This window comes from Phacochoerus africanus, chromosome 1, assembly GCF_016906955.1.
Source record: "Phacochoerus africanus isolate WHEZ1 chromosome 1, ROS_Pafr_v1, whole genome shotgun sequence".
Lineage (NCBI taxonomy): Eukaryota > Metazoa > Chordata > Mammalia > Artiodactyla > Suidae > Phacochoerus > Phacochoerus africanus.
The window spans coordinates 221,430,752-221,455,761 of record NC_062544.1 but is presented as its reverse complement, the minus strand read 5'-3'; the positions used below and the strand labels follow the sequence as shown (position 1 = coordinate 221,455,761).

At 46.2% G+C, this 25,010-nt stretch overlaps 1 protein-coding gene across 1 annotated transcript in view; it reads left to right on the top strand.

The window, feature by feature from the left end:
* Window positions 1-24,623, top strand: part of ARHGAP31 (Rho GTPase activating protein 31) — a 108,573-nt gene extending 83,950 nt beyond the window's left edge. The window contains exons 7-12 of the mRNA XM_047791654.1: window positions 73-271; window positions 2,677-2,801; window positions 9,738-9,800; window positions 11,879-12,454; window positions 16,424-16,704; window positions 19,852-24,623. Of these exons, the coding sequence (XP_047647610.1) occupies window positions 73-271; window positions 2,677-2,801; window positions 9,738-9,800; window positions 11,879-12,454; window positions 16,424-16,704; window positions 19,852-22,287 (3,680 nt within the window). The 3' untranslated portion in view covers window positions 22,288-24,623. The remainder of the gene's footprint in view (window positions 1-72; window positions 272-2,676; window positions 2,802-9,737; window positions 9,801-11,878; window positions 12,455-16,423; window positions 16,705-19,851) is intronic.
* Window positions 24,624-25,010: the final 387 nt, after the last annotated feature.

Sequence of the window (25,010 nt, the reverse complement as noted above, 5' to 3'; positions counted from 1 at the left end):
TGGGGGTTCTGGCTGGACCTGGAACATAGGCCTCCTTCCATGAACTCTATGGGATCTTCTCCCCCTTTACAGAAAACCGGCCCATCATGAAGAGCCTGACCTTGCCAGCCCTCTCGCTGCCCATGAAGTTGGTGAGTCTGGAGGAAGCTCAGGCCCGGAGCCTGGCCACTAACCATCCTGCTCGGAAGGAAAGAAGAGAGAATAGCCTGCCTGAGATTGTCCCTCCCATGGGCACCCTCTTCCACACTGTCCTTGAGTTACCAGACAACAAGTAAGTGGCCTACTTTCAATTTCTGGGAGATATGTGGATGGTGGGGGATAAAGGAAGAAGTGATAGGGTTTCTGGGCTGTGATGGCAGCATGGACAGGGTGTGTGGCCTGCGTTGGAGTGTAACGAAGCCTCCCAGAAGAGAAGGGAGCTGTCTCCATAACAGTCACTGATGCCTTCACTCACTGCCCCAAAGTCATCAAGACCTTCATCTCCCACTAGAGACCCCCCCACCCCCGTACCATGGTGGAGGTAGGGCTCATAGGTGTTAAGAATCATAATTAAAATCCCTTAATCCTTAGTTTAGGCAAAAATAGGCTTGGCATTTTCAAGAGGAAATTTGCTAAAAACAAAAACTTGACCCACTCCTCTGTGGGACATGACACAAGGCACAGAGATGGATAGAAGACAAGGTGACAGAGAGCGCCACTCTGAGAGCTCTGAACACGTGGCACTTGGGGACATGCATCCCTGCTTCTGTTCCTCTTCTCTTACCTGTCAGAGTCCTTCCTTCCTCCTTTCTCCTTCTCACTGCCTCTGTTGTAACCCTGGTCTGCATACACCCCTCTTCCCCTCCTCCCTCCCCATCCCAACCCACTGTGAAAAGGAGGCAGTGACTGAAGCAGGAGTCCTAAATTCTAGGCAGATAGTAGGTGGAAGGGCTGATCAGCAATCTTTTCACTGAAGAGTGTCATCCTGCTGTTTGGTCCGTGAAAGGGGGTGTGGAAACAGACCCCTTATCAGAGTCTTCCCCATGGTGGCGTGTCTGGTTCCCTCTCGGGAGGGAGAAAGGGCACTGCCACATTGCACAGCTGTAGGGGCACCTGCCACACTGCATGCTCTGGGAAAGGCACCTGGAACTCACCTGGTGAGATACCCCTCCATTTCCTGGAGTGCAGGGATGGCGCTCTCTCAATACTGAGCCCCACTGCTCCTCCCATTAAATCCCTGGAGAACAAGACTTCCAGGGATCAGGGAGAAGAGTCCCTCGGAAGGACCATCAAGTGCATTTTCTCTGAGCTTTCATCTACATCCGGGGTGCACTATCCCTCAAGGTATTCGATCTTGTAAAATCCACCCAAGGCCAAGGGCTTGAAAACATCAGACCAGATCCTAAAGAAACCACTAAATACTGCAGATCTATCTCAGAGGAATCGTGAAAACATGCTGGGCTTGAGATCTGGATGTTCTGTGAGAACCCTGCATTTGTGGTACCTACAAGTTGCAGTTTCATCCCAAACTTTATGAAGTCTGATGGCTGGGTGAGCCAGAGCCAGACAAGGCCATTGTGGTGACCTCTGGTGGCACCAGGCCCTCTGGGCCCAATCTAGCACTCAACCCTGCCTCATCAGGGAAATGAGAGACAAAGCCAGAAAAACAGTGACTGCCCTCTGCCTTTCTCTGCAATGACCGCTGACCACACCCAGCAGCCTATAACTCTCCGAGGCCAGGCTTTCTTCCATGCAGCTTTCTTACCCACCCCCTTTTCAGTCCAAAAAGGCCTTCACCAGCCCTCTCCTCCCCTATGAAGTCCCAGCAGTGTGGCAGCAGTGCAGGGAGCATAACAGGACTGAGGTCTCTGGCTTTCACTGTTTGCTCCTGTAAGGGCTAGGTGTCTTTGAAAACCAGGGACTAAAGTACTTCCCAGAATTCCTACTGGAATTCTCAGAACTGTGGTAGTCTGTGATCTCTGAGTCTCCCACTGACCCCTGCCTCTGTTAGCCCTCACCCTGCCTGTAATAGAACATCTTTGCCCCTTCCTCTGGGGAATATGGTCCTTCATGCTGATTCACCAGTGGCATCCCCAGACAGGGTGAGCATCAGGCTCAACTTGGATTTTAGAAAGGAATTTCTTTCTTTCTTTTTTTTTTTTTTTGTCTTTTGTCTTTTCAGGGCCTCACCTTCGGCATATGGAGGTTCCCAGATTAGGGGTCGAATTACAGCTTCCAGCCTACACCACAGCCACAGCAATGCCAGATCTGAGCCACATCTGCAACCTACATCACAGCTCATGGCAATGCCAGATCCTTAACCCACTGAGCAGGGCCAGGGATCCAACACGCAACCTCATGGTTCCTAGTCAGATTCCTTTCCGCTGCGCCACCACGGGAACTCCTAGAGAGAAATTTCTTTCCTTGTCAGAGCTGTTCATAACTAAGAACATGTTTGGAGTGTTCCTTCTCAATTTAAAAGTCCCATTGATGGTGTTCCCTTGTAGTGCAGAGGCCTTCACTGTTTACTGCTTGAGGTTGCTGCTGTGGCACAGGTTTGATCCCTGGCCCAGGAAACTTCCGCATGTCAAAGATACAGACCAAAAAAAAAAAAAAAAAAAGAAAAAAACAAACAAAAAACCAGTCCCATTGAGATGGCCAGTTACCAAATTAACCCCTATGGTTTGGCTCTTTTAGAAGAAAGCTCTCCAGTAAGTCAAAGAAATGGAAATCAATATTTAACCTGGGACGTTCTGGATCAGACTCCAAATCAAAGCTGAGCAGAAATGGGAGTGTATTTGTGAGAGGACAGAGGCTCTCAGGTAAGAATCAACAGCAGTTATGTTTATAAGATATATACATATGTACATTTTTTTTTTTTGGCTGCACCTGTGGCATATGGAATCAGACTCAAGTTGTAGTTGCAACCTACGCCAGGATCCTGCTATACCATAAAGGAATTTCCCTATTATTTTTTTCAGTTCTGTTTCTTAAGTCTTTGGTTTGATTACATCAAACTCACTAACCCTGAAAGAGTAATTTATAAATTTACTAAAGAGTCTTTTTGGTTTTTTAAAAGAGTTTTTTTGTTTTTTGTTTTTTTGTCTTTTTGTCTTCTTACGGCCGCACCCATGGCATATGGGGGTTCCCAGGCTAGGGGTTGAATTGGAGCTGCAGCTGCCAGCCTACGCCACAGCCATAGATAGCAACGTGGGGTCCAAGCCGCGTCTGCAACCTACACCACAGCTCATAGCAATGCTGTGAACGAGGCCAGGGTTCCTAGTCGGATTTGTTTCCGCTGCACCACAATGGGAACTCCATAAAATAATTTTAAATTTACAAAAATACACACAGAGAACCCATATACCTTCACACAGTTCCCCAAAATGTTAACATATTGATAACTGTAATACAATGATCAAAACCATAAAATGAATGTTGATATAATACTATTAAATAATTTACAGACCTTAATTATATTTGGCCAGTTGTTCTACTAATGTCCTTTGTCCGGCCTAGGATCCAATCCAGGAACCCGCATGGCATTTAGATGTCATGCCTCCTTAATCCTCCAACCTAGGACAGTTGCTCAGTCTTTCTGACCATAACACTTTGGAAGCGTTTTGTTCATTTATTTTGCAGACTCTACCTCAGTTTGGAGTTGTCTGATGTTTCCTCATGGTTAGATTCAGGTTATGTATTCTGTGCTGACTCAGTGCATCGTGGTGGGGAGTGGGCAGGGCATGTGAGGTCACTGTTTTAGCCTTGGTGTTGTTAACTTTGATCACTTGGTTAAAGTGTCATCTACAAGGTTGGTCCCTGTAAAGTTACCGTTTTTTCCTCTGCAATTACTAAGTTATCTTGTGGGAGATAGTTTCAGACTATGCAAATGCCCTTTTTTCCCCTGGTAGTTTCATCCATGAATTTGAACATCCATCAGTGGTTCTTGCCTGCAACAGTTATTTCTGTGGTGTTTGCCAAGTGATCATTTTCCATTCCATCATTCCTTCTACACTTATTCATTGAACTCTGTTGTGTGAAAGATCTGTTCCTTTCCCCCCAGGATCAAGGTCATGATTTTTAAACAGGTTGCTGCCCTGTGGGAATGATATCTGAGTAGTAAATAGGAATTGATACAGGAGGGAACCACTATATAATAGGGAATATAACCAATCCTGCTGAATGTGGTGTCAGAAACAGAAGCCAAAAAAAATGTATCATAATGACCTTGAGGTTATAGATTGAAAGCATGATTTTTTACAAATGAGGCAGGGAGTTCCCGTCGTGGCGCAGTGGTTAACGAATTCAACTAGGAACCAGGAGGTTGCGGGTTCGGTCCCTACCCTTGCTCAGTGGGTTAACGATCCGGCATTGCCGTGAGCTGTGGTGTAGGTTGCAGATGCGGCTCGGATCCCGCGTTGCTATGGCTCTGGCGTAGGCCAGTGGCTACAGCTCCGATTCGACCCCTAGCCTGGGAACCTCCATATGCCGCGGGAGCGGCCCAAGACATAGCTAAAAAGACAAAAAAAAAAAAAAAAATGAGGCAGTAGGGGAGTTCCTGTTGTGGCACAGCAGAAACGAATCTGACTAGTATCCATAAAGATGAGTGTTCAATCCCTGGCCTCGCTCAGTGGGTTGGGGATCTAGCATTGCTGTGAGCTTCGGTATAGGGCACAGATATGGCTCAGATTCTGCATTGCTGTGGCTGTGACATAGGCTGGTGGCTGTAGTTCCAATTCGACCCCTAGTCTAGGAATTTCCATATGCCATGGGTGAGGCCCTAAAAAAGAATGAGGCAGTAGTTATGAAGAGAAGTAGTAAAAGGTAAATGTACAAATGCAATGAGCAAATATTGACTGAATCCTAGTTTTTTTAAAAAAAGGACTACAGAAGATAATTTGGGGACAAATAGATTGGATTTTGGATGATATGTAGGAATAGTAAATTTTCATAATGTGCTGATGGTTCTTAGGAGACATATACTAAAGTTGAAGTATTTAAGGATGAATTGTCAAAGTACTAAAATTCACTTTCAAATGATACAGCAAAACATAGGTACATAGGTAGAAATAGATAAAGTGAACCTTTGGCAAAATGTCAATCTAGGTGGTAGGTTTAGAGGTCTTCAACTTTTCTGAATATTTGACATTCTTAATAATAAAGATTTGGGGGAAAAAAAACTAATGCCTATAGGAGAAAATGAGATAATATTTTTAAAAGCCTTACTCAACCCCTATGACAATTGTATACCAAGGATCATAAAGCAGAGATATTAGAAATCGTATTTGCCTATTGGAATAATGAGGGATGTCACAGGGTATAGCAGTTACAGAAATTTGGGCTGTAAATAATAGCAAACCAAACTCAATTAGCTTATGCAATGAGGGAATTTATTGGAACAGCCAGATGTAGGGAGGCTTCAGGGGTGGTTTAATACAGTGGCTCTGTCTCCTTTTTCCCAAGTTTTCCCAAGCTATGCCCTTTTTGGTGAATCAGCTTTATCCCCAGCCTGGCTTCCTTTGCTGCAACAAAGTGGTTATAGTAGTTCTAGGCTTTGTCTTTGACTATCACTATGTCCAGAGGGAGAAAGAACATCATTTCTGGTAGTTTGCTCTTAAGGGCAGGGACCCTTCTTTCCCAGAAAGTCCCAGAAAGCCCCATTAAGTGTCTGTCCACCTCCCCCTGCTCCAGTATCAGCCTTTGAAGAGTCACATAGATCAATCACTATGGCCAAGGGAGTGCCTTGTGCTGATGGGCTTAGGCCTGGGTTCCTGAGCCAACCCTGCTGTGAGGAACGGGATTACAGTCAGATGCCTCCAGGAAGCACAAGGGCTCTATGAGAAGGGGGAAGGGAAATGGATTCTGGGGGGGCATCTGTAATATTCATTATGTGGGGAAACATGTCTTTCACAAAATGGAAAGATAGCCCAGGTGAAGAGGGCAGGTCGCTATAGGTATGATAGATCAGATACAAATCAGAAATTAGGATCCTCCAAGGAGAATTTAAAAGGAGGAGTACCTGGCAAGAAACTCCTGTTCTAAGAATAGATTTGCTGAAGCACATCAGAGAGAACTGCAGTTACAGAATCGGTGGCACAATGAAAGAGGTTCGCCAAGAAACGAAAAGTTGAAACAATAGAACAAAACAAGTGAGTAAAAATAGAATAAATGATTTGCTTTGATCTTGACTTAGGAAGATTTCCACCCCAAGTAGTTTTCAAAAGGAAGAAGCCTGAGGTGCTGGGTCAAATGGTGGTAAACTCACAGAATGCACAGGATATCTGTGGCCAGACCTCTCAGCTCAGCGGCACCTCAGAATCACCCACAGTGTGGTTCACACCCACAGCAGCTCTGCCTCAGGAGTGCTCTGGTGAAGTCAGAGTATCAGTTTTAAAAGCTCCCCCAGGGAATTCTGATATGCAGCGGGGGTTAAAAACCACTGGTCTCATATCTCATGTACAAGCTAATCAGATCATCCAACTGGCTGAATTTTGATGGAACTCAGGGGTGATAAAGAACTATCAGTGTCAATATAAGTGGCTCTCTGTGGCCTTACTATTGCCTGAGTGGCCACTTTTCACCAGAATAGGGTTGCTGGAACCCTAGAAACTAAAGACTGAGGGGCAGAGGGAACCTTATGGCCATAATTCACCAGCATGGTCACTGTAAGTGGCACATGGGCTTGCTATTTGTTGAAACACGCATGTGAAAAAAGGAAGTCGGTGCGTTAATATATTTAAATCTTAAAAAAAAAAAACCCTCCATAATGAAGAGCATTTAAAAGCCTGGAGTTCCCATTTTGGTTCAGTGGCTTAACAACTTGACACAGTGTCTGTAGGATGCAGGTTTCAATCCCTGGCCTCACTCAGTGGGTTAAGGATCCTGCCTTGCTGCAAGCTGTGGCATAGATAGCAGATGTGGCTTGGATCCCGTGTTGCTGTGGCTGTGGCATAGGCCTGCTGATGCAGCTCCAGCTCCGATTCAGCTCCTGGCCTTCCACATGCCACGGGTATGACTGTAAACAGAAAAAAAAAATTGATTCACCATCAACAGTATTGGGGGGTTGGGGAGCAAGGGGGGAGGCAGCTGAAAGAAAAAAGGGAGAACTAAGAGTTCCAGTTGTGGCTCAGGTGAAGGGATATTTCATGTTTAGAAAATGGAACAGAAATAGGAAATACTAAAGGTAAGAAAGACTTGGGTATTGACTAAATCGAGATCCGTAAACTTTGAAGTCTCCCAGAGACTCGTGTACTGGAATTTGTATGTTATCAAACAGAAAGATTCTAGGGAACCCTCCAAAGTGAACTCCTTTGAGCAGGGAAATAAAACCACAGAGATGATCTAAAAGAGTAACCTCGGAGTTCCTGTTGTGGCACAGCGGAAAGGAATCTCACTAGGAACCACAAGGTTGCTAGTTTGATCCCTGGCCTCACTCAGTGGGTTGGGGATCTGGTGTTACCGTGAGCTGTGTGTAGGTCGCAGACGTGGCTCGGATCTGATGTTGCTGTGATTGGGGTGTAAGCCAAGAGCTGTAGCTCCGACTCGACCCCTAGCCTGGGAACTTCCATATGCCGTGGGTGAGGCCCTAAAGACCAATAAATAAATAAGTAAATAAATAAGAGGAGCCTCAAGGACTCAGAGAAAACTGGTGGATGCATTTCCATGAGGCCAAGATCTCAGACAGGAAAATGTAACCTAAATACAGTTAGCCCTCCATCTCCACAAATGCAGAATCCATGGTTAGGGAAAGCCGGCTGTAGTACATACACCATTTTATATAAGGATCTTGAGCATCTGTGGATTTTGGTATCCGTGTAGGTCCTGGAACCAATCCCCCACGAGTACAAAGGGACACCCATATAGTCACAAGCCAAGGAGCCCTGAGTGCTTACTCTCCAGAAAAGGAGCCAGGGAATTCCTGGGGGCTATTCCCAAAAGCAGCTGCTGTGGCCACCAGGGCTGCCAGGGCCACCAGGAGCTGGTGAATACTGATGACCCTGCAGGCAGAACTATGGTCCATCCTCCTCGACATTTAGGGTCACCTGTTCTCTACCCCTAAAGGCTGATACAGGAAACCCAGAGGAAGTCCAGAAATGCAGCTCCTGGAAAACAAAGGCAGAATCTCCTCTCAGAATATATGAATGAAGGGATGCTGGCCAGGCTGTTTTAGAAGTCAGTCTGTATGTTTGTGGGAATAGTAGATCTTCTAAGGATGGGAATTCTGGCTTACATATGGAAGGAGGTGGAAGGTGATCCTGTCATTGTCAGGGCTTTGGATGAATATTGCTGTGTCCTTCCATAGCCTAGTGGGCCCCAGGAGCCCCAAGACAGGGAGGCAAAGGGGCTGATTGAGAGCCTCTCAGAAGGAGCAGGGCGTGGAGAAAGAAAGAAAAAATGGGGAACTGGGAGTTCTCATTGTGGCTCAGTGGTCATGAACCTAACTGGTATCCATGAGGATCCCTGGTGTCACTCAGGGGGTTAAGGACCCAGCATTGTTGTGAGCTCTGGTGCAGGTCGCAAACGTGGCTCAGATCTGGCGTGGCTGTGGCCTAGGCTGGTGGCTGCAGCTCTGATTCAACCCCTAGCCTGGGAACCTCCATATGTCACAGGTGTGGCCCTAAAAAAGAAAAAAAGAAAAAGAAAAGAATAATGGGGGCACTTTAAAAGAGGGCCAAAACAAGTGTGAGTTAGGGCCCAATGTTAGGGTCCAATGTGAGTTAGAGCCAATTAACTCAGTGCTTCTTTTAGAACCATCTCCTAGGTTCCCCCTTGTTGCTGAACTCTAGTTTATCCTGAATAACATCAACAGCAATAAACATAGTTACTTCTTCTTGAGCATTTACTCAATCTAGGTTAACTTAATCCTCACCACAGCCTACCTTCCAACCAAGTTGGCTTCCTGAAAAGACATGATGTTTGTGAAAGTGCCTAATCCTGTGCCTGGAATAATAACATTGTATTTATTAAACCACACTCCTCTGAAAACCTGCTTAGGTGGCTTACAAAGATGCCTAGAACCTGCCAGGCACATAGCAGGTGCTCAAAAAAGGTTTGGTTGGGATCTGCTGCAGAGTGAGGTTGGTGGGTGAGAGCCTTGAGGGAGCAACCAGTGTGAAGACCTCAAGGAGCAGAGCTGCCTGTGGGAGGAAGGTGAATCCTGGGATAGAGAGAGAAAAGTCCGCCTGGGCCCTCTCACCTGTCATACCAAATTCCCCAGTGTTGAGAGATGTAGCTGCAGCCAAGAACACTGCTTTCTGGCCAGCCAAATAGGAGGGGCTGCCTGGAGCTCCATGGATTCTACCCTGTAGATGAATCTTTGAATCTTTTCTGTACAATAAAATTGAACTCAGGACTCCTCATTTGCTAATAGCCATGTGACAAAATTGCAGTTTATCTTTATCTGTAAAATGTTAATAAACCTTTGATCTATAAATGACACACACACACACACACACACACACACACACACACACATATATTTTTGGCTATGTCCACAGCATGCAGAAGCTCCTGGGCCAGGGATTGAACCCTCGCCAAGCAATGACCCGATAAATACCCTATTTTCATGAGGGCAGTCCCTTCAGGAAAGTAGGAACATCTAAAGTGGAATGGGGAATGTTTTCCAAAGGGGAAAAGTAGAAACACTTGAAAAACTTTCCTAAAGAAATTTCTCTTTTGTACTTATGGCTTGAACTATTGTTCTAAACACTTCCTCCTAACGTGCATTCACCAGGAATATTTTTTTCTTTTGTCTGTAGTGGAAAAGGCTACTATCCGACCAGCCAAAAGCATGGACTCGCTGTGCTCAGTGCCCGTGGAAGGTGAGATTTTTAGAGTTGGAGGCGGGACTGGGGATTACAACGTGGAGACCAGAGACAGGCGCTCCCACACCAGACTCACTTTCATGAACCACAGAACCTGCTCACCTCCTGTCATGGTCACGCACAATCCCCCAAGCCAAATCCCTCCCTGACCCCTCCTGAACATCAGGGGTTCACCTAGCCCTGGCAATAGCCCCTCCCTGAGGTCTCTTTCTCCAGCCTTCCGCCAACCACAGCTGGAGATGGCAGCCTCTTTACATTCAAACCCTAACGAGGTAAAATATCGCTACCTGAAAACTAAAGCAGAAGAGGCTCCCCCTGGGGCATAGAGCTGTGAATTTAAGTGTTTCCATGGGGAATTAGCTTCATTTGTGTTTGTCAGGTCATGATTTTGAGTTGGTAGATCCACTCCTCATTCATCAATAAACCTTCATGGGTGGGCACCAGCCTGGCATGAGCTGATCATTGCTTGTTGGAGTAGATGTGTGTATAGTGCTTGCCAGGTGCACCTCACCATGTCGGTTCTTACAGCTCCAGCCTTAAGGGCTGTCTTGTCTGTGGCCCTCGCTGCTGTTTTTGTTAAGCAGCCAATGAGCACTGCTACAACTTATAAGACATGGGGAGAGTTCCCCTCGTGGTGCAGTGGTTAACGAATCCGACTAGGAACCATGAGGTTGCGGGTTCGGTCCCTGCCCTTGCTCAGTGGGTTAACGATCCGGCGTTGCCGTGAGCTGTGGTGTAGGTTGCTCGGATCCCAAGTTGCTGTGGCTTTGGCGTAGGCCGGTGGCTACAGCTCCGATTCGACCCCTAGCCTGGGAACCTCCATATGCTGCGGGAGCAGCCCAAGAAATGGCAAAAAGACAAAAAAAAAAAAAAAAAAAAGACATGGGGCATCCCTAACAGCAGACTATTTAAAATCCCTCATATTTATCCCACGACTTTCTAGTTCCTTTAATACAGGATATTTTTTTCCTTGATAAATGAGGCAGCCTGAAACAATGCAGGAAAATCTTCAGGACAACTTCCAAAAAATAATTCTAAACTTGTAGAAGATTCAGTGAGGTCTTTTTAAAGCTAACTCGTTCTTCTTAACATTTTCTCACCTTTATATTCACCAATGTGCTTGGTTTTGAAACCTCACAGGGGCAGACCTTGCCCAGTTTTGCAAGATTTAATATTTCAGAAGCTAGGTCACCACTTCTGTGGGCATTGGGCAGGTTATCTAGTCTCTCAAGCTTCAGTTTCCTCATGTGTTAAGAGATAATGACACTTCTACAGAATGGGCCAAGAACTTTAAACCTAATGTTACCCAAGGCATAGACCTTCATGCCTAGTTGGGAATTATTTTCCAGATCCCCAGCAATTCAGTCATAGTCTCTTCAGCTTATTTATTTCCCATGCAGATTTTTCTCTTCTTTGCCTACACTTCTAAGTCAGTCAGGAACTCACTCCTCATAACTGGGCTTTCTAATATTTAGTTAATTTACATTTCTAGTTTCTCATCCTCTGAATCAGCAGGAGGAAGCCTGGAAAAAGGCGGAAAGGTCTAGCTGAGAACAGCATTTATTTCCTTGCTAGGAAATCAAACCCCTGTTTGGGTCCATCTGCCAGAGAAGACTTAAAACAAGAAGTTCAAAAGTTTGAAAATGAAACATGATTCTGTTATTTCAGCCCATTTGTCTTCTTCATTTTGAGCAAACATCTTCCTACCATCTCTCATTGTCTTTTAATTTTTTCTCGATCTACATTTAATATTAAGCTTGGTGGATGGCTGCCCTGTTTAGCAATTTTAGCAGGGACTTTCTTTTGGAAACTGCTCTACCCACAAAGCTTAAAACAAATATGTATGATTCAACAGCAAATGAGGGCATCATAACAGAATTCTGTGCACATAAGAAGATGCTTCCTCTTGTCAACCAGATGTTATATTTATTAGCACGGCTGTGCCCTAATTAGCATGCTGTGTGCCTTTCCAAGATTCAAGTCTTGTGAATATTGTGAATTCAGGTATTCTTACCAGAAGGCTGTGAGGTGTGTGTGCCCAGGCTGCTAACCATGTTTGTTTGCTTTTTCACCAGGGAAAGAAACCAAAGGAAATTTCAATCGAACAGTCACCACTGGTGGATTTTTCATTCCAGCAGTGAAAATGCATTCAACTAGCACTGGCAGCTCGTGTGACCTCAGCAAGCAGGAGGGCGAATGGGGCCAGGAGGGGATGCCAGCGGGGGCGGAGGGGGGCTTTGATGTGAGCAATGACCGAAGTCAGATGCAGGGCTCTCAGGCCCGGCCGCCACCGGAGCAGCTGAAGGTATTCCGGCCCATCGAGGATCCCGAGAGTGAGCAAACAGCCCCGAAGATGCTGGGTATGTTCTACACCTCAAACGACAGCCCCAGCAAATCTGTCTTTACCAGCAGCCTCTTCCAGATGGAGCCCTCTCCCCGTCACCAGCGCAAGGCCCTGAACATCTCCAAGCCCTTTGCTGTGTCCGTGCCGCTCCGTGTGTCGGCCGTTATCAGCACCAACAGCACCCCGTGCAGAACACCTCCAAAGGAGCTACAGTCCCTTTCCAGCCTAGAAGAGTTTTCTTTCCAGGGCTCAGATAGTGGAGACTGGCCTGAAGAAGAAAAGCCACTGGGAGCTGAGACTTCTACAGGTGAGGCAGGGGAGAGGGTGTCTTTCCATTGCAAGAGAGAAAAGCCAGAGTTAAACTTACTTAAGCAGAGTTTGTAAGACAATGTGGTGAAGTGGTTAAGACTGCCTGGGTACCAAGTCCAGGCTCAGCCATTGGCTGGACAGTCTTCAGCAAGTTAGTATAACCACTCCATGCCTCAGCCTCTTGATCTGTAAAATGGGAATAATGTTAATGATCACATCTTTCTCATAAGTCTCTTGGGAATATTAAATTAGTTAATTCAGGTTTAAGGCTCTCAGCACAAGGTCTAATACATAGTAAGTACTCAAAAAATGTTACTTTACACATTACTATTATTTTATTTCCTCACGTAGTGAGAAGGCAGGAGGGAAAGCTCAAAGAATGAAATGCAGAGCTGGAATTGGGGATTCAACTCTTCCAGTCTCAATCTCTCCATCCGTCCCACTTTTCTACTTAACAGCTGTAGAGAATGTGGCTAGAACCCTAGCAACGAGAAAGAACATCTTTCTCCCAGTCTTCTTATATTAAATAAAGGGAGGACTCTGATTGGGCCTGTTCGGGTCACATGCCCAGCCTTGGACCAATCACTGGTGCCAGACTAATAAGCTTGAGTCTCTGGGTGGTCCCTGGAGTGAGAACCAACAACTTGAGCCACACAAAGGGGAAGTAATGAGAACCTCTGAAGAAAGGAAGGCTGATACACAAACCAATGAATGCTCATTGTGGTTTAAGAATATTTCTGTTTCAGAGTTCTTGCTGTGGTGCAGCAGGATCTCTGCAGCCCCAGGACACAGGTTGATCCCCAATCAGAACAGTGGGTTAAAGGATCTGGTTGCTGCTGCCATATGGGTTGCAACTGTGACTGGGATCTGATCCCTGGCCCAGGAACTCCATATGCTGCAGGGTGGCCAATAAAGAAAAAAGAAAAGAAAAGAAACGAAAAAGAAAAAAGAAAGAAAAGAGAAAGAAAGGGAAAAAGAAAAAAATGAAAATTTAGGAAAAAAAGAATATTCTTATTTCCATTACTGTTAGCTAACTTTTTTGGCTCACCTATCATGGTATCAGGCACTGTCCTAAGTGTTCTCCATGTATTATCTCATTTCTCCTCATACCTACCATGGGTAGTTACTATTATCTCCATTCGCTTAGAGAGGAATCTGTTAACGTGAGGGAGGACTCCTAGTAAGGAAGTGTAAAAGCCAGGATTTGAATCCAGATTTTAAAAAATCCACGTTTTTAAGCACTCTGCCCTTCTCCCTCACATGCTTGCTATGGGCTGTGGACTTAATAGATTGTTAAGGCACGATCCCTTCCCCCAGCAAGCTCACAAACTAGGAAGGGAAACTGAAACTCTGCACCCACCCTGTGCACAGGGTCAACATGTGGAAGTAGCCTATTCAGGCTTTTTGAATGAGGGAGAGGATAGGTACCCAAAGTATCATGACAGGGGTGTGCAGAAGGGACTTCAAGGACATCAAAAAGAAGCAGCAGAGTTCCCACTGTGGCTTAGCAGGTTATGAACCCAACATAATGTCTGTGAGGATGCGTGTTCAATCCCTGGCCTCAGTGGATTCAGGATCCTGCGTTGCTGCAAGCTGTGGCGTAGGCCAGAAGCTGCAGCTCTGATTTTCTTTCTTTTGTCCAGTAGCAATAAGTAAAAGAAAAAGATCTAAAGACAATTTTCCAGGTTACTTGATTCATATTTTTAATTACTCTGCTCAAGCCCATTCTTTTGCTTTTGGCCAAACTAGGCGAAATTCCACGGTACCCCCAAAAGTAAGAGATCTCAGGGAAGTACTGCACTACAACTAAAGTGTTGACCGTTAGATTATTGTTCACGCTAAATGAAAAGAAAAAGGATCATAATAATGATTCAATCAATCATAATAAAGAAAAAAAAAATGGTAACCTGATGGCATGGTACCGCCCGGGTGTTAACAGTGGGTGCTGGGGTAAGTGGAAGGAAGGAGACTGTGGACTGGGGAGGCTCCAAAGGAGATGTTATTAGGTGTATGCCTTGAAGAATGAGTTAGATTCGAGCCTCAGAAAGGACCAGAGCAGAGGAGTGTAAGGCCTGTCAGGGGCAGTGTGTCTGCTCTGTGTCTCACAGGTGAGCAGTAGGAGAAGAGCGGATGTGTGGCTGCTCCAGCATGAGGAGGGCTTGGAACAGGACAGTGAGTGATCTGAGCAAGCTCACATTTAGTGCAGGCCCTTCCTCCACTTTCACTTTAAAAGTCCACAGTCATGGTCACAGTCAACGAATGGAAGACCTTGAGCTTTGCAAAAAAGAGATACTCCCACACAGCCAACTAGAGGAGATCTTAGTAAATTAGGGGGAAAAAAAAATAAGTTAAAAAAAATTACTGATGGAGTTCCTGTCATGGCACAGCGGAAACGAATCTGACCAGGAACCATGAGGTTGCGGGTTTGATCCCTGGCCTCGCTCAGTGGGCTAAGGATCTGGTGTTGCCATGAGCTGTGGTGTAGGTCACAGATGCAGCTGGGATCTGGTGTTGCTGCAGCTGTGGTGTAGGCCAGCAAACTGTAGCTCTGATTAGACCCCTCGCCTGAGAACCTCCATATGCCTCAGGTGCCACCCTAAAAAAAAAGGCAAAAGCAAAAAAAAAAAAAACCGACTGATGCATTACCCTTCTACCCAAAGGTTTCACTTCCAATAATTTATCCTAAATAAGTAGCTGCACAAATACAAATATGGGATTATTTGTCATAGCAAAAGACAGGAAGCAATCCAAATGTCCATCTTTAGGAGATGGATTGATGCACTAAGCTGCATCTGCACAATTGAGCCCATAGCTTTGTAGGCCCTGCACCATTTCCTCAAACTCCTGTGCCCCTGTGGGGGACGGTTTCTTTGCCCACAGAAGGCATCCTATCTCAAGTATCTGCCTTGTGTTTTTAGTTTTCTGCCTTGGAGCTTTTTCTTTTAAGATTTTTTTTCCTTATGACATTTTCTTCCTCCTGCACTGTGGAAACAACCTTATACAGTTACCTAAGACCTTTTTCACGCAAGGCAGTAGGGGTCAAATGTGGGGTCTTCCTCCCTCTCTACTGTCTTGGTAAATGTTTCAGATCAGAGCTTGATCACTTTAGATATAAAGATATATCCAAATTGGGAGTTCCCGTCATGGCTCAGTGGTTAACGAATCCGACTAGGAACCACGAAGTTGCGGGTTCAATCCCTGGCCTTGCTCAGTGGGTTAAGGTTGCCGTGAGCTGTGGTGTGGGTTGCAGACATGGCTCAGATCCCACATTGCTGTGGCTCTGGTGTAGGGTGGCGGCTGCAGCTCTGATTGGACCCCTAGCCTGGGAACCTCCATATGCCGTGGAGCAGCCCTAGAAAAGACAAAAAGACAAAAAATATATATATATATATATCCAAATTGATGTGTAGATCATCCCTGGGAAGAGTCACAAGGAAGCTGCAGTCATAATCATAATACATCTTTGCAGCTTGGTGTAAATAAAAGATTTCTTAGGCAACAAGCAAAAGACTCGATTAGATCAGGGTTTCTCAGCCTCAACAGTGTTGACAGTTTGGACTGGGTAATTCTTTGTCTTGTGCTTTGGAGTATATTTAGAAGCATTCCTGGCTTCCACTCCCTAGACGCTGGTAGCCACTCCCCCCACCCGGCTGTGACAACCAAAATTGTCTCCAGACATTGCCAAGTGTCCCCTGGAGAGGGGAGGAGAAAATAGTCCCCAGGTGGGAACCACTGGACTAGATAATTTGCCAGATCCTTCTCATCTCCGACAGTCTAAGACTCAGGGATCTGAGAACAGACCAGGAGAGAAGGGTAGGAGGGAAGGGTAAAGAATGTGAGGGAGCAGTGAGCTGGGAGAATGCCCTCCATCCTTGTGAAGAAGAACTAGTCCAGGACAATGACTACTGGGACTGACCTCTCTTGACATGGAGTCTCCGTCATCTGATAACTCTCATCCTCATTGCAGCATCTGTACCTAAGAAGACGGCTCTTGAGAACAGCAAGCCAGGACCAGATGCAGTGAGAACAGTGGAATGTAGCAAAGGCCTTCCCCTGGAGCTGGGTGCCCAACTGGAGGAGGAGAAAGCCTCAGAAGGCTCCCTAGGCTCTCACCATGCAGGTGAACTGGAGAAGCTGGATGCAGAGAAGGCAGCAGCAGAGGAGGATGAAGCGCCTGGCCAGGTGGAATCCAGTGCTCTGCAGGAGAACCCCAGGGCCAGAGCTGAAGCAGTGCTTCTCCATGAGATGGTAAGGTGGCCTCACTGCCTTGTCCAGCCAGTAGGGTCCTCTTTTTCCTAAGGGCTCTTGGCACATTTTAAAGTTTTTGGTTGCTGTTGCTTGTTTGAAGAGCCAGTTTCCATCAAAGGGACTTCAGGGCATAGCCTTCTGGTCAGATCTGGGTTTTTTGTGGTGAAGTTTTCAGGGATCCTGTGGTGATAGGAAGGAACCATGCACCTCAGATTCCCTAGGACAGACTCAACTCCAAATATTTCTGACCTGAAATCACCATAAACCAGTAACATGTCCTGGGAACGTAAGGCCATTCAATCCTTGAAGCAGCACAAAACCTGACTGTCATGCCCCGGTCCCAAACATGATGAGCATTCATGGGGGCAGCTCTCTTCTCTCAGATATCCTGAACAGACAGTTGCCTATGCTTGCTTGTGAAATCTTCTGTAAGATTTCCAGGATTGATTCCTTTCTCCTGTGGCTTCTGGAGAACTGAAAACATGATGCCAGAGCATACTAAACCTTTTCCACTTTTTAGAACTAGGATTTGCCAAGACTTCAGGGGGGCGGTATCCTTGCTTAAGATGAAGCTGTGAGGAGGTTTTCTAGGGACATCCAGGAAGGGGTCTTGCATTTGGGAAACAGCTCTTTGACCCAGAGGAGTTGCCAGAGGGGAAAAGGAAATTCTTTGCCTTTTAACTTGTTTCCAGGAACTTGGTCTCTGGGACATGCACAAAAGTCATATGGACTAGAGTTAGAGCAGTGCTGGGACACCACAGTGGCCCTGGGAGAGCTGACTAAGGGTTCCTGTAAGATGTGTTTGTATTTGTAGAAGGAGAATGATGCAAAGATTATTGTGGGCTTTGAATTCTGGGAGGGATCGAGTATGATGACATTGCTTTGAGAAGCAGATAAAGTTAATGCTAGGAGAACCAGGCTGGATTCATGGGAACAAGTAAAGGCATCCATTCATTCATTCATTCATTTATAAACATGTATGAAACACCTGCTTTGTGTCGGACCTTCTGCTGAGCACTGAGATCACTGCAGTGTACAAGATGGTCACCGTCCCTGCCTTCTTGGAGCTGACAGCTTAGGAGGTGAAAGATCATTAAACAAGTCTTTTCTAGGCTGATATGGAAGTAGGGGTTCTATGGGAGCATGTAGGAGGGGGGCCCACCCTAGTCAGAGGGAGGAGGGGGCTCAGAAGGGTCAGGGAAGTCTTCTCTGAAGAACAGATATTTAGGTGGAGAACTCAGCTAGGAGAAAGGGGCAGGGAGAAGAGTAGAAAGGGAGACACTCCCAGGCAGAAAGAGTAAGAGGGGCCATGAATCTGAGATAAGGAACAAGGCTAGAGAATGGGAACATGGACTAGAGCAAGTGAGGCTCAGAGTGAAGCAGGAGCCACGTCAGGCAGGGATGCTTGGAAGGGATTTGGAGCTTAACCTAAGGACAATGGAAACTTCTAATCTGTACAGAATATTATCTTTTAAAAAATAATTCTATTCTATGAGGAGAATAGCTTGGAGAAGGGCAAGAGAGGAGGTGGAGATGCCACTTAGAAGGCTAGTCTTTAGCAGACCAGATGAGGAAAAGATGGTGGTTTAGACTAGGGTGTGGGCACTGAGGATAGAAATGGAAGACTTTAAGAGCTATGTGAACAGCCAAGTAGGACTTGGTGAAGGACTGGATAAGGAGTAAGGAAGAATCGAGGACACCTGATCTAAACAAAACATGCACTACGGTCCACTTACTGAAATGGCAGAGTGAGTGGGGTGGAGGGAAGTTTCAATGTTGACTTATTCATCTAAATGTAGTGTTTCTTAGCAAGAGATCAATCATGTAGGTGCTGCAGAGAGTAAAGAGATGCCTCTGCCCTGAAGGAGGGCACAGTCGAGTAGGCGAAAGAGAAGTGTACACAGATAAATGCAAAAGGGGAATCAGATCTCAAAAATGCCCCTGCTCTCTAACGAAGTAATCCTATTCCTGGAGAGTTATCAGAAAGAAATAAGTCAAAAGAAAACAATGAATCCGTTTTTAATTCACAGACCCTTATTTTGAAATTATTCGCAGTATACCAGGCATCTTTTGGCCTTGAGGAATCAAAGACAGATGAACACAGTTCCTGATTAAGGAACTCACAGTCTGTTGGGAGAGGCAAGACTGGCATCCAGTTAACTGAAATATGAAATGACGTGTGATCAAAGCCAGGAGAGAAGTGATGGCAGGCTGGTAGCAGGTTAGACCTCTCAAGAAGGCCCTCCCCACCCTCACCCCCCACATCCCTCCCCCACGCCAGGAGAGAAATGCCTCCCCAAACAACTTCTCCTTGAGACAGAATAAGGCTTTCAGACGAGAAAGGAAAGGAACTGAAATTTGCTTCCCTGGCCCTGACCAGGCCTCCCTTCATCCCTTTCCTGTCTACAGCTTTGGGCTTTGTGTAGGGAAAGGGAGGAGCCAAGGACAAAGAAAAGCTGGACTTGAGGTGAGACAAGAACAGCAAACAAGATGCAGGAGGAGGCACCCATCACATTATCGGCGGTTATTGTGGGTAGTAGGAGTGTTGCATTTTGCTATTTTTCATTCTTCTTTCTTTTAATATGCATTAAATCTTTTTCCCATATGGAGTATGTATTTCTTTGGTTATAAGGGGGGAGCTATATTTATCTATTTGGAAAGCAGGTGTCAGGGCAAGAGTTAACATTTTCATTCTACTGGGAGGATCTCATTCTTGTGAGCCATCGGGTCAGCCTAAGGTTATATGAGATCAGAGATTGGTTTGCTTTATAAGATAGCAGTACACAAAGATTCCATGCTTATGTTCTGAAGTAGATTGAATTGGATTAGAATCCTGAGCTGCTACTGTGTGACTTGGGTAAATTGTTTAATCTGTTTCAACATAAATCTCATCTCTAAAACGGGAGTAATTCCAGTAGTATTTATCTTTTAGGGTTCTTGGGAAAGTTAAGAAAATACAGTTAAACATGTTATGGCACATGCTAAGCATGAATAAATATCCACAGTTATTATTAATGCTTCTTCCTTTGTATGCGAGGGGGTGTGGCTGGGCACTGTTCCAGTCCCTTCACTCTCCCTGGGAAATAGTCTACATGTCAGCACCAAGAGTCTTTGGTTCTAAGTAATCAGTTTCTTGATATTTTTTAGGATGAAGACGATCTGGCCAATGTCCTGATATGGCCTGAGATACAACAGGAGCTGAAAATTATTGAATCTGAGGAGGAACTCTCCTCGTTGCCACCACCAGCTCTTAAGATCAGCCCAACTCAGCCTATTCTCGAATCTAGTCCCGTGCCTTTGGCTTCCCCAGAGTCTCCCAGGAGCTTACCTTGTGGCTCTGCCCCAGCTCCAATCTCGGCCCCTCTGGAGGAGTGCACTAAGAATCCAACCAATCAGAGCACACAAGGAATCTCTGCAGCAGCCAATAGAGAAAGGCTAGAGACAACCAGCATCCTCCAGAGATGCGAGCTGGAGAAGGGCCTGCGCCCAGACCCTGCCAGCCTGACTCCTCTGGAAATAGTTACATTTGAGATGGCTTCTCCACAAGCAAAGATGGAGGGGGGAGGCCCAGGGAATCTGTCTCCTTTGCTCCCGCCTTCTCCTCCCCCTCCAACTCCTATGGAGGAGGCACCTCTAGTCCAGCTATTGATGGGTAGCCCTGAGAGAGAAGACTCATCTGAGAATTTGAGAACAAATCCATATACAGACCAGCAGAAGTCCAAAGGCAGCCCTGGGATCCCCAATCTCTGTCAGGAAGAGGAGGCCTCTCCAGAACAGAATGAAAAGCAAAATTCAAAGATTGCTGCTCCTGAGGGTAAAGGCTCTAGCTATCCAAGCCCAACCAGGGAGGCTGAGATTTCTGTACAAGGAGAAGGGGATGTAACCCACTCAGTACAGGAGCCCTCAGACTGTGATGAAGACGACACTGTGACAGACATTGCCCAGAATGGCCTGGAGATGGTGGAGCCCTGGGAGGAGCCCCAGTGGGTGACAAGTCCCCTGCACTCCCCTACCCTGAAAGATGTGCAGGAGGCACAGATGCAGGGCTCCCAGGGCCACCGATTGGAGAAGAGGCTTTCCCACAGGCCCAGCCTTCGCCAGAGCCATTCTCTAGACAGCAAAATCATGGTTAAGAGCCAGTGGACTCTTGAGGGTCCCTCCTCCAGCAGTTGTGATAATCTTGAAGCAGAGAGGAATTCCGAACCTCTGCAGCCCTTGGCACCCAGCAGAGATGTTACTGGATGGGATGAGAAAGCTGTGAGATCCTTTCAAGAGTTCTCTGGCCTGAAAAGGACAGAGGATCCTCCCAACCAGAAGGGACCAGGTGGTTTGCCGCCCAAACCAGCAGAAACCAGCCCTGTCAGCCTAGTAGAGGGAGAGGAACTGGGGCCACACCTGGGGCACCGCAACCCTCAGCTTGAGCAAGACAGTGTTCCTGGGTTGGAGAGCAGCAGGGAGTATTCTCCTGGTGTGCAGGACAGCATCTCACCTGGAGAGCATCCCCCAAAGTTAGTGCTGAAGAGCACTGAATGTGGGCCCCCAAAGGGGAAAAATAGGCCTTCTTCTCTCAACTTGGACTCTGCCGTTCCTATCACTGACCTATTCCGGTTTGAGAATGTGGCCTCCTTTGGTTCACCTGAAATGCAGTTCTCTGAGCCAGGAGACCCAGAGGTCACGTGGATGACCCCATCGCACTGTAAAGTAGACCCCTGGAGGGTGTACTCCCAAGAGTCTCAGGACCTGGACATTGTCACTCATGCCCTGACAGGCCGCCGTAACTCAGCTCCTGTGAGTGTGTCAGCTGTGAGAACCTCCTTCATGGTCAAAATGTGCCAGGCGAGGGCTGTCCCGGTCATCCCACCCAAAATTCAGTACACCCAGATCCCACAGCCCCTGCCCTCCCAGAGCTCAGAGGAGAGTGGAGCTCAGCCTCTTGAGAGGAGCCAAGAGGAACCCGGCTCAACTGGTGGGACCTCTCAGAAACGTGCCAAAGATGATTCTCTCTCCTCCTTGGAAAGCCCCCAGGAAGAGAAACCAAAGCAAGATACAGGACCCCTCGAGTCCTCACCTCTGGACTCCACCACACCTCACATGTGCGAGGGACCTGCTCTTTCTCCAGAACCAGATTTGCCCAACCTGCTCTCCTCCCAGGATGCAGTTGTGCAATGTCGAAAGCGCACATCAGAAACAGAGCCATCCGGAGACAACCTTCTTTCTTCAAAAATCGAGCGCCCATCAGGGAGTTCTAAGCCTTTCCACAGGTCGAGACCAGGAAGACCTCAGAGCCTAATCTTATTCAGTCCTCCTTTCCCCATCATGGACCACCCACCCACCTCATCTACAGGGACAGATTCCAAGGTCCTGCTGTCCCCTATCAGAAGTCCCACTCAGACAATTTCCCCTGGGCTTCTTTGTGGAGAGTTGGCAGAAAACACATGGGTCACACCAGAAGGGGTTACACTTAGGAATAAAATGACCATCCCTAAGAATGGCCAGAGACTAGAGACCTCAACCAGCTGTTTTTACCAGCCCCAGCGGAGATCAGTGATTCTGGATGCAAGAAGTGGGAGGCAAATAGAATGACAGCAGCTCACCTGCTGGTGTCTGAAAAAAAAAATTCATGATTCATCTGGAAGTTATTATAGGGGCAACTTGCCTTTTTCCAGGCAGAGGTTATCCAAGTTTGGTCTTATTTGGGCCTCTTCTCTTTCTTCTGCCTTTTGACCATGTATTAATTAGGCCGTTTGCCAGAAGAGAGGTCAAGTAAAGGACCAAAAGATGAAACACAAATAAGCCTATATGAGCAGGCAGGGAAAGGTCAGGTGAGGGAAAAGGATGAGATGCTGGCCTCCAGTGATACCTGGGGCTTATGAGTTGCGTCATTCCCCCAGTGCCATGATCTACTACCATTGAGAGCTGGATGTGGTAATCTATTTCGAAAGAGAGAAATCCTATGCCTGTGTTGGAAAATGTTGCTATTAAGGTTTGAAGACCTCCTATTTACTTCATGCTTTTTAATGCTCTCTAAAGTATGTGTTCTTTTAGACCAGTTTTCTGATAAGCTTTGTAAAAGCATACTATCCAGGATAGAAGCAGATTTGGAAATGCAAACTAACATACACTTAGATATCCAGTGGGTGAATTTACCCAGGCTCTTTCCCTGAACTCCCTGCTGACCCGTCCCAGATGGCACCATGTACCAGCATAGAAAATCAGAATCTCTACTCTGAGACTGGCACAACCCAAGAAGACCTTCTGGCTCTGGCTTTTATTAATTTGGGACTCTTCCATTGTCCTGCCCTTTGCTTTATAAATCCGGTAGCCAGAGAGGATAGGAGCTGAGCTAAGGGTTACCTCACTTAAATGTGCTCAATCTTCACTTAGGTATGCAGCTGTGAACTGATCTGCTCTCCTTCTAACATCAGAGTTCAAGGACAGGATGTCATCGTAGAGAAAAGCCTCATATTTAGGCAGAACTATATACTCCAGACTTGAAGTGTTTGAAATCAGTGGGGTATTAGCAGAAAACATCTCTAGCTCAGCTTCACGCTCCATTCACACTAAGCTGGGACCAGAGTACAGGAGAAGATAAGGAGGGAGCCTTACCATTAGAGGAAAGAGCCCTTGCAGGGTGGCCATCACTCCTTCTTGGTGAGAGCTGCCTTTCTTGAAAATGTATTTCGTTTTAGCCAGGGGCTGCCTTCCTTCCTCCCCCGCCCTCCATTGCTCAAGAGCAGACTTGAAGCTCGCCTCTCCCTTCCTTAATCCCCTTTCATCCACCACCCACGCCAGGCACTCAGACCTGCTCTTCTTTTATCTATATGCAAGCAGATGCAATAAACCAATTTGGTTTTATTTCAGTTATTTAGAACTTCAGATGGTTCTTTTCAGCTGGAGAGAGGAAGGAGAAGTAACACAACTTGTTGGCAGATTTTTGGTGCTCTTCCAAAAAGGGCTTCACAGAAGCCCTTCTCAAGGCAAAACCGATCCAGGTATCAACACTTTCAAACTTTCTAAGATAACTGTCTTGTTTGAGAAACAGAAAGACAGGATCTATTTTTAGCCCCTAATGTGCCTCTTCTGAGGTTCAAGGCTGGCTAAACTGTCCAAAAGCTCAGTCACTGCAGAAATTTCTTGAAGGGCTAGCAGTTAACTCTGGGCAGATCTCACAACCAGGGCTGATGCTGGGCTGGGTAAGGGCTGAACTGAAGTTACCTCCTCCAGTGAGAAATTAGAAGGTGATGCCCTACAACCGATACGTATTCCTCTCTCCCTTCTTCCCTGATAAGCCTTGTAAAGTTTTGAAATTTTGTCCTGTACCATTTAAGCCAGTGTCTATGGCAGAAACAATTGGCAGGCCAGCTGATGAGTTCTGCTTTCAGATGGCACTGAGATGAGTGAGCAAGGGAAGAGTTAATAGGCCTTTGGTCAGTGTTTTTTGCATTCTCATTTGATGAGCAAGACATTGGACCAACAGCCAATGAGATGTAAACCCATAAGAAAAGTCCTAGGGTATAGAGTTTTTCCCTCTATGGAAGCAAGGTGAAAAAATATAGTGGTGCCAGATGAGGAAGGCTGCTTTCGGGAGCTTTGAAAAGTACATTCCTGCCTTATCAGCAAATGTGGCAGATAGGCTTTAAGTCAATCTCAGTACACTGTGTTGTCTATGCTTTGATAAAGACAGTGTTCCAGTGAGAATGTGAGAGAGGAAGGGAACCGCACTTTGCTTCACCATCATAACTCTGAGCCGAGTAATGAAATATTTAAACTATTTTATGATTATTTTAAATTTTTGTTTGTAACACTTAGAGGGTATATTTTTATTTGGGGATAGACTAAGAAGCCACCATTTACATAAACAAGTGAGTTGAACTTGAGGCGCCTGTGTAGATTTATTAAATGGCTGCCATGTTCCTTGACTCTGCCATCTTTCATTCGTAGCATCATCTTCAGGAGTGTGTGTGTGTGTGTGTGTGTGTGTGTGTGTGTGGATGTCATCATGAGATGAAAACTGTCTGGAGATAATTCCTACTCTGAGTTTTCCCAGATGATCAACCCAGAAGGCCTTGGAAGCTGACTCACCTTCTTGGTCAGTGTCCTGCTGCTAAAGTGTGGACCCTATTCGTAAACTTCCTGTGAGCTGGGGCTAGCCTGGCAGTGGTGAAATTCCATTGCATGACAAGGAAAACATTACATTTTTCCTCCAAAATTGATCCCCTCAAATCTCCTGAGATTGCCTATTTGGCCATCCACTTGGGATTGAAAAATGAACTCCCTGAGAATGGCTGGATGGGAATCAGGCTGCC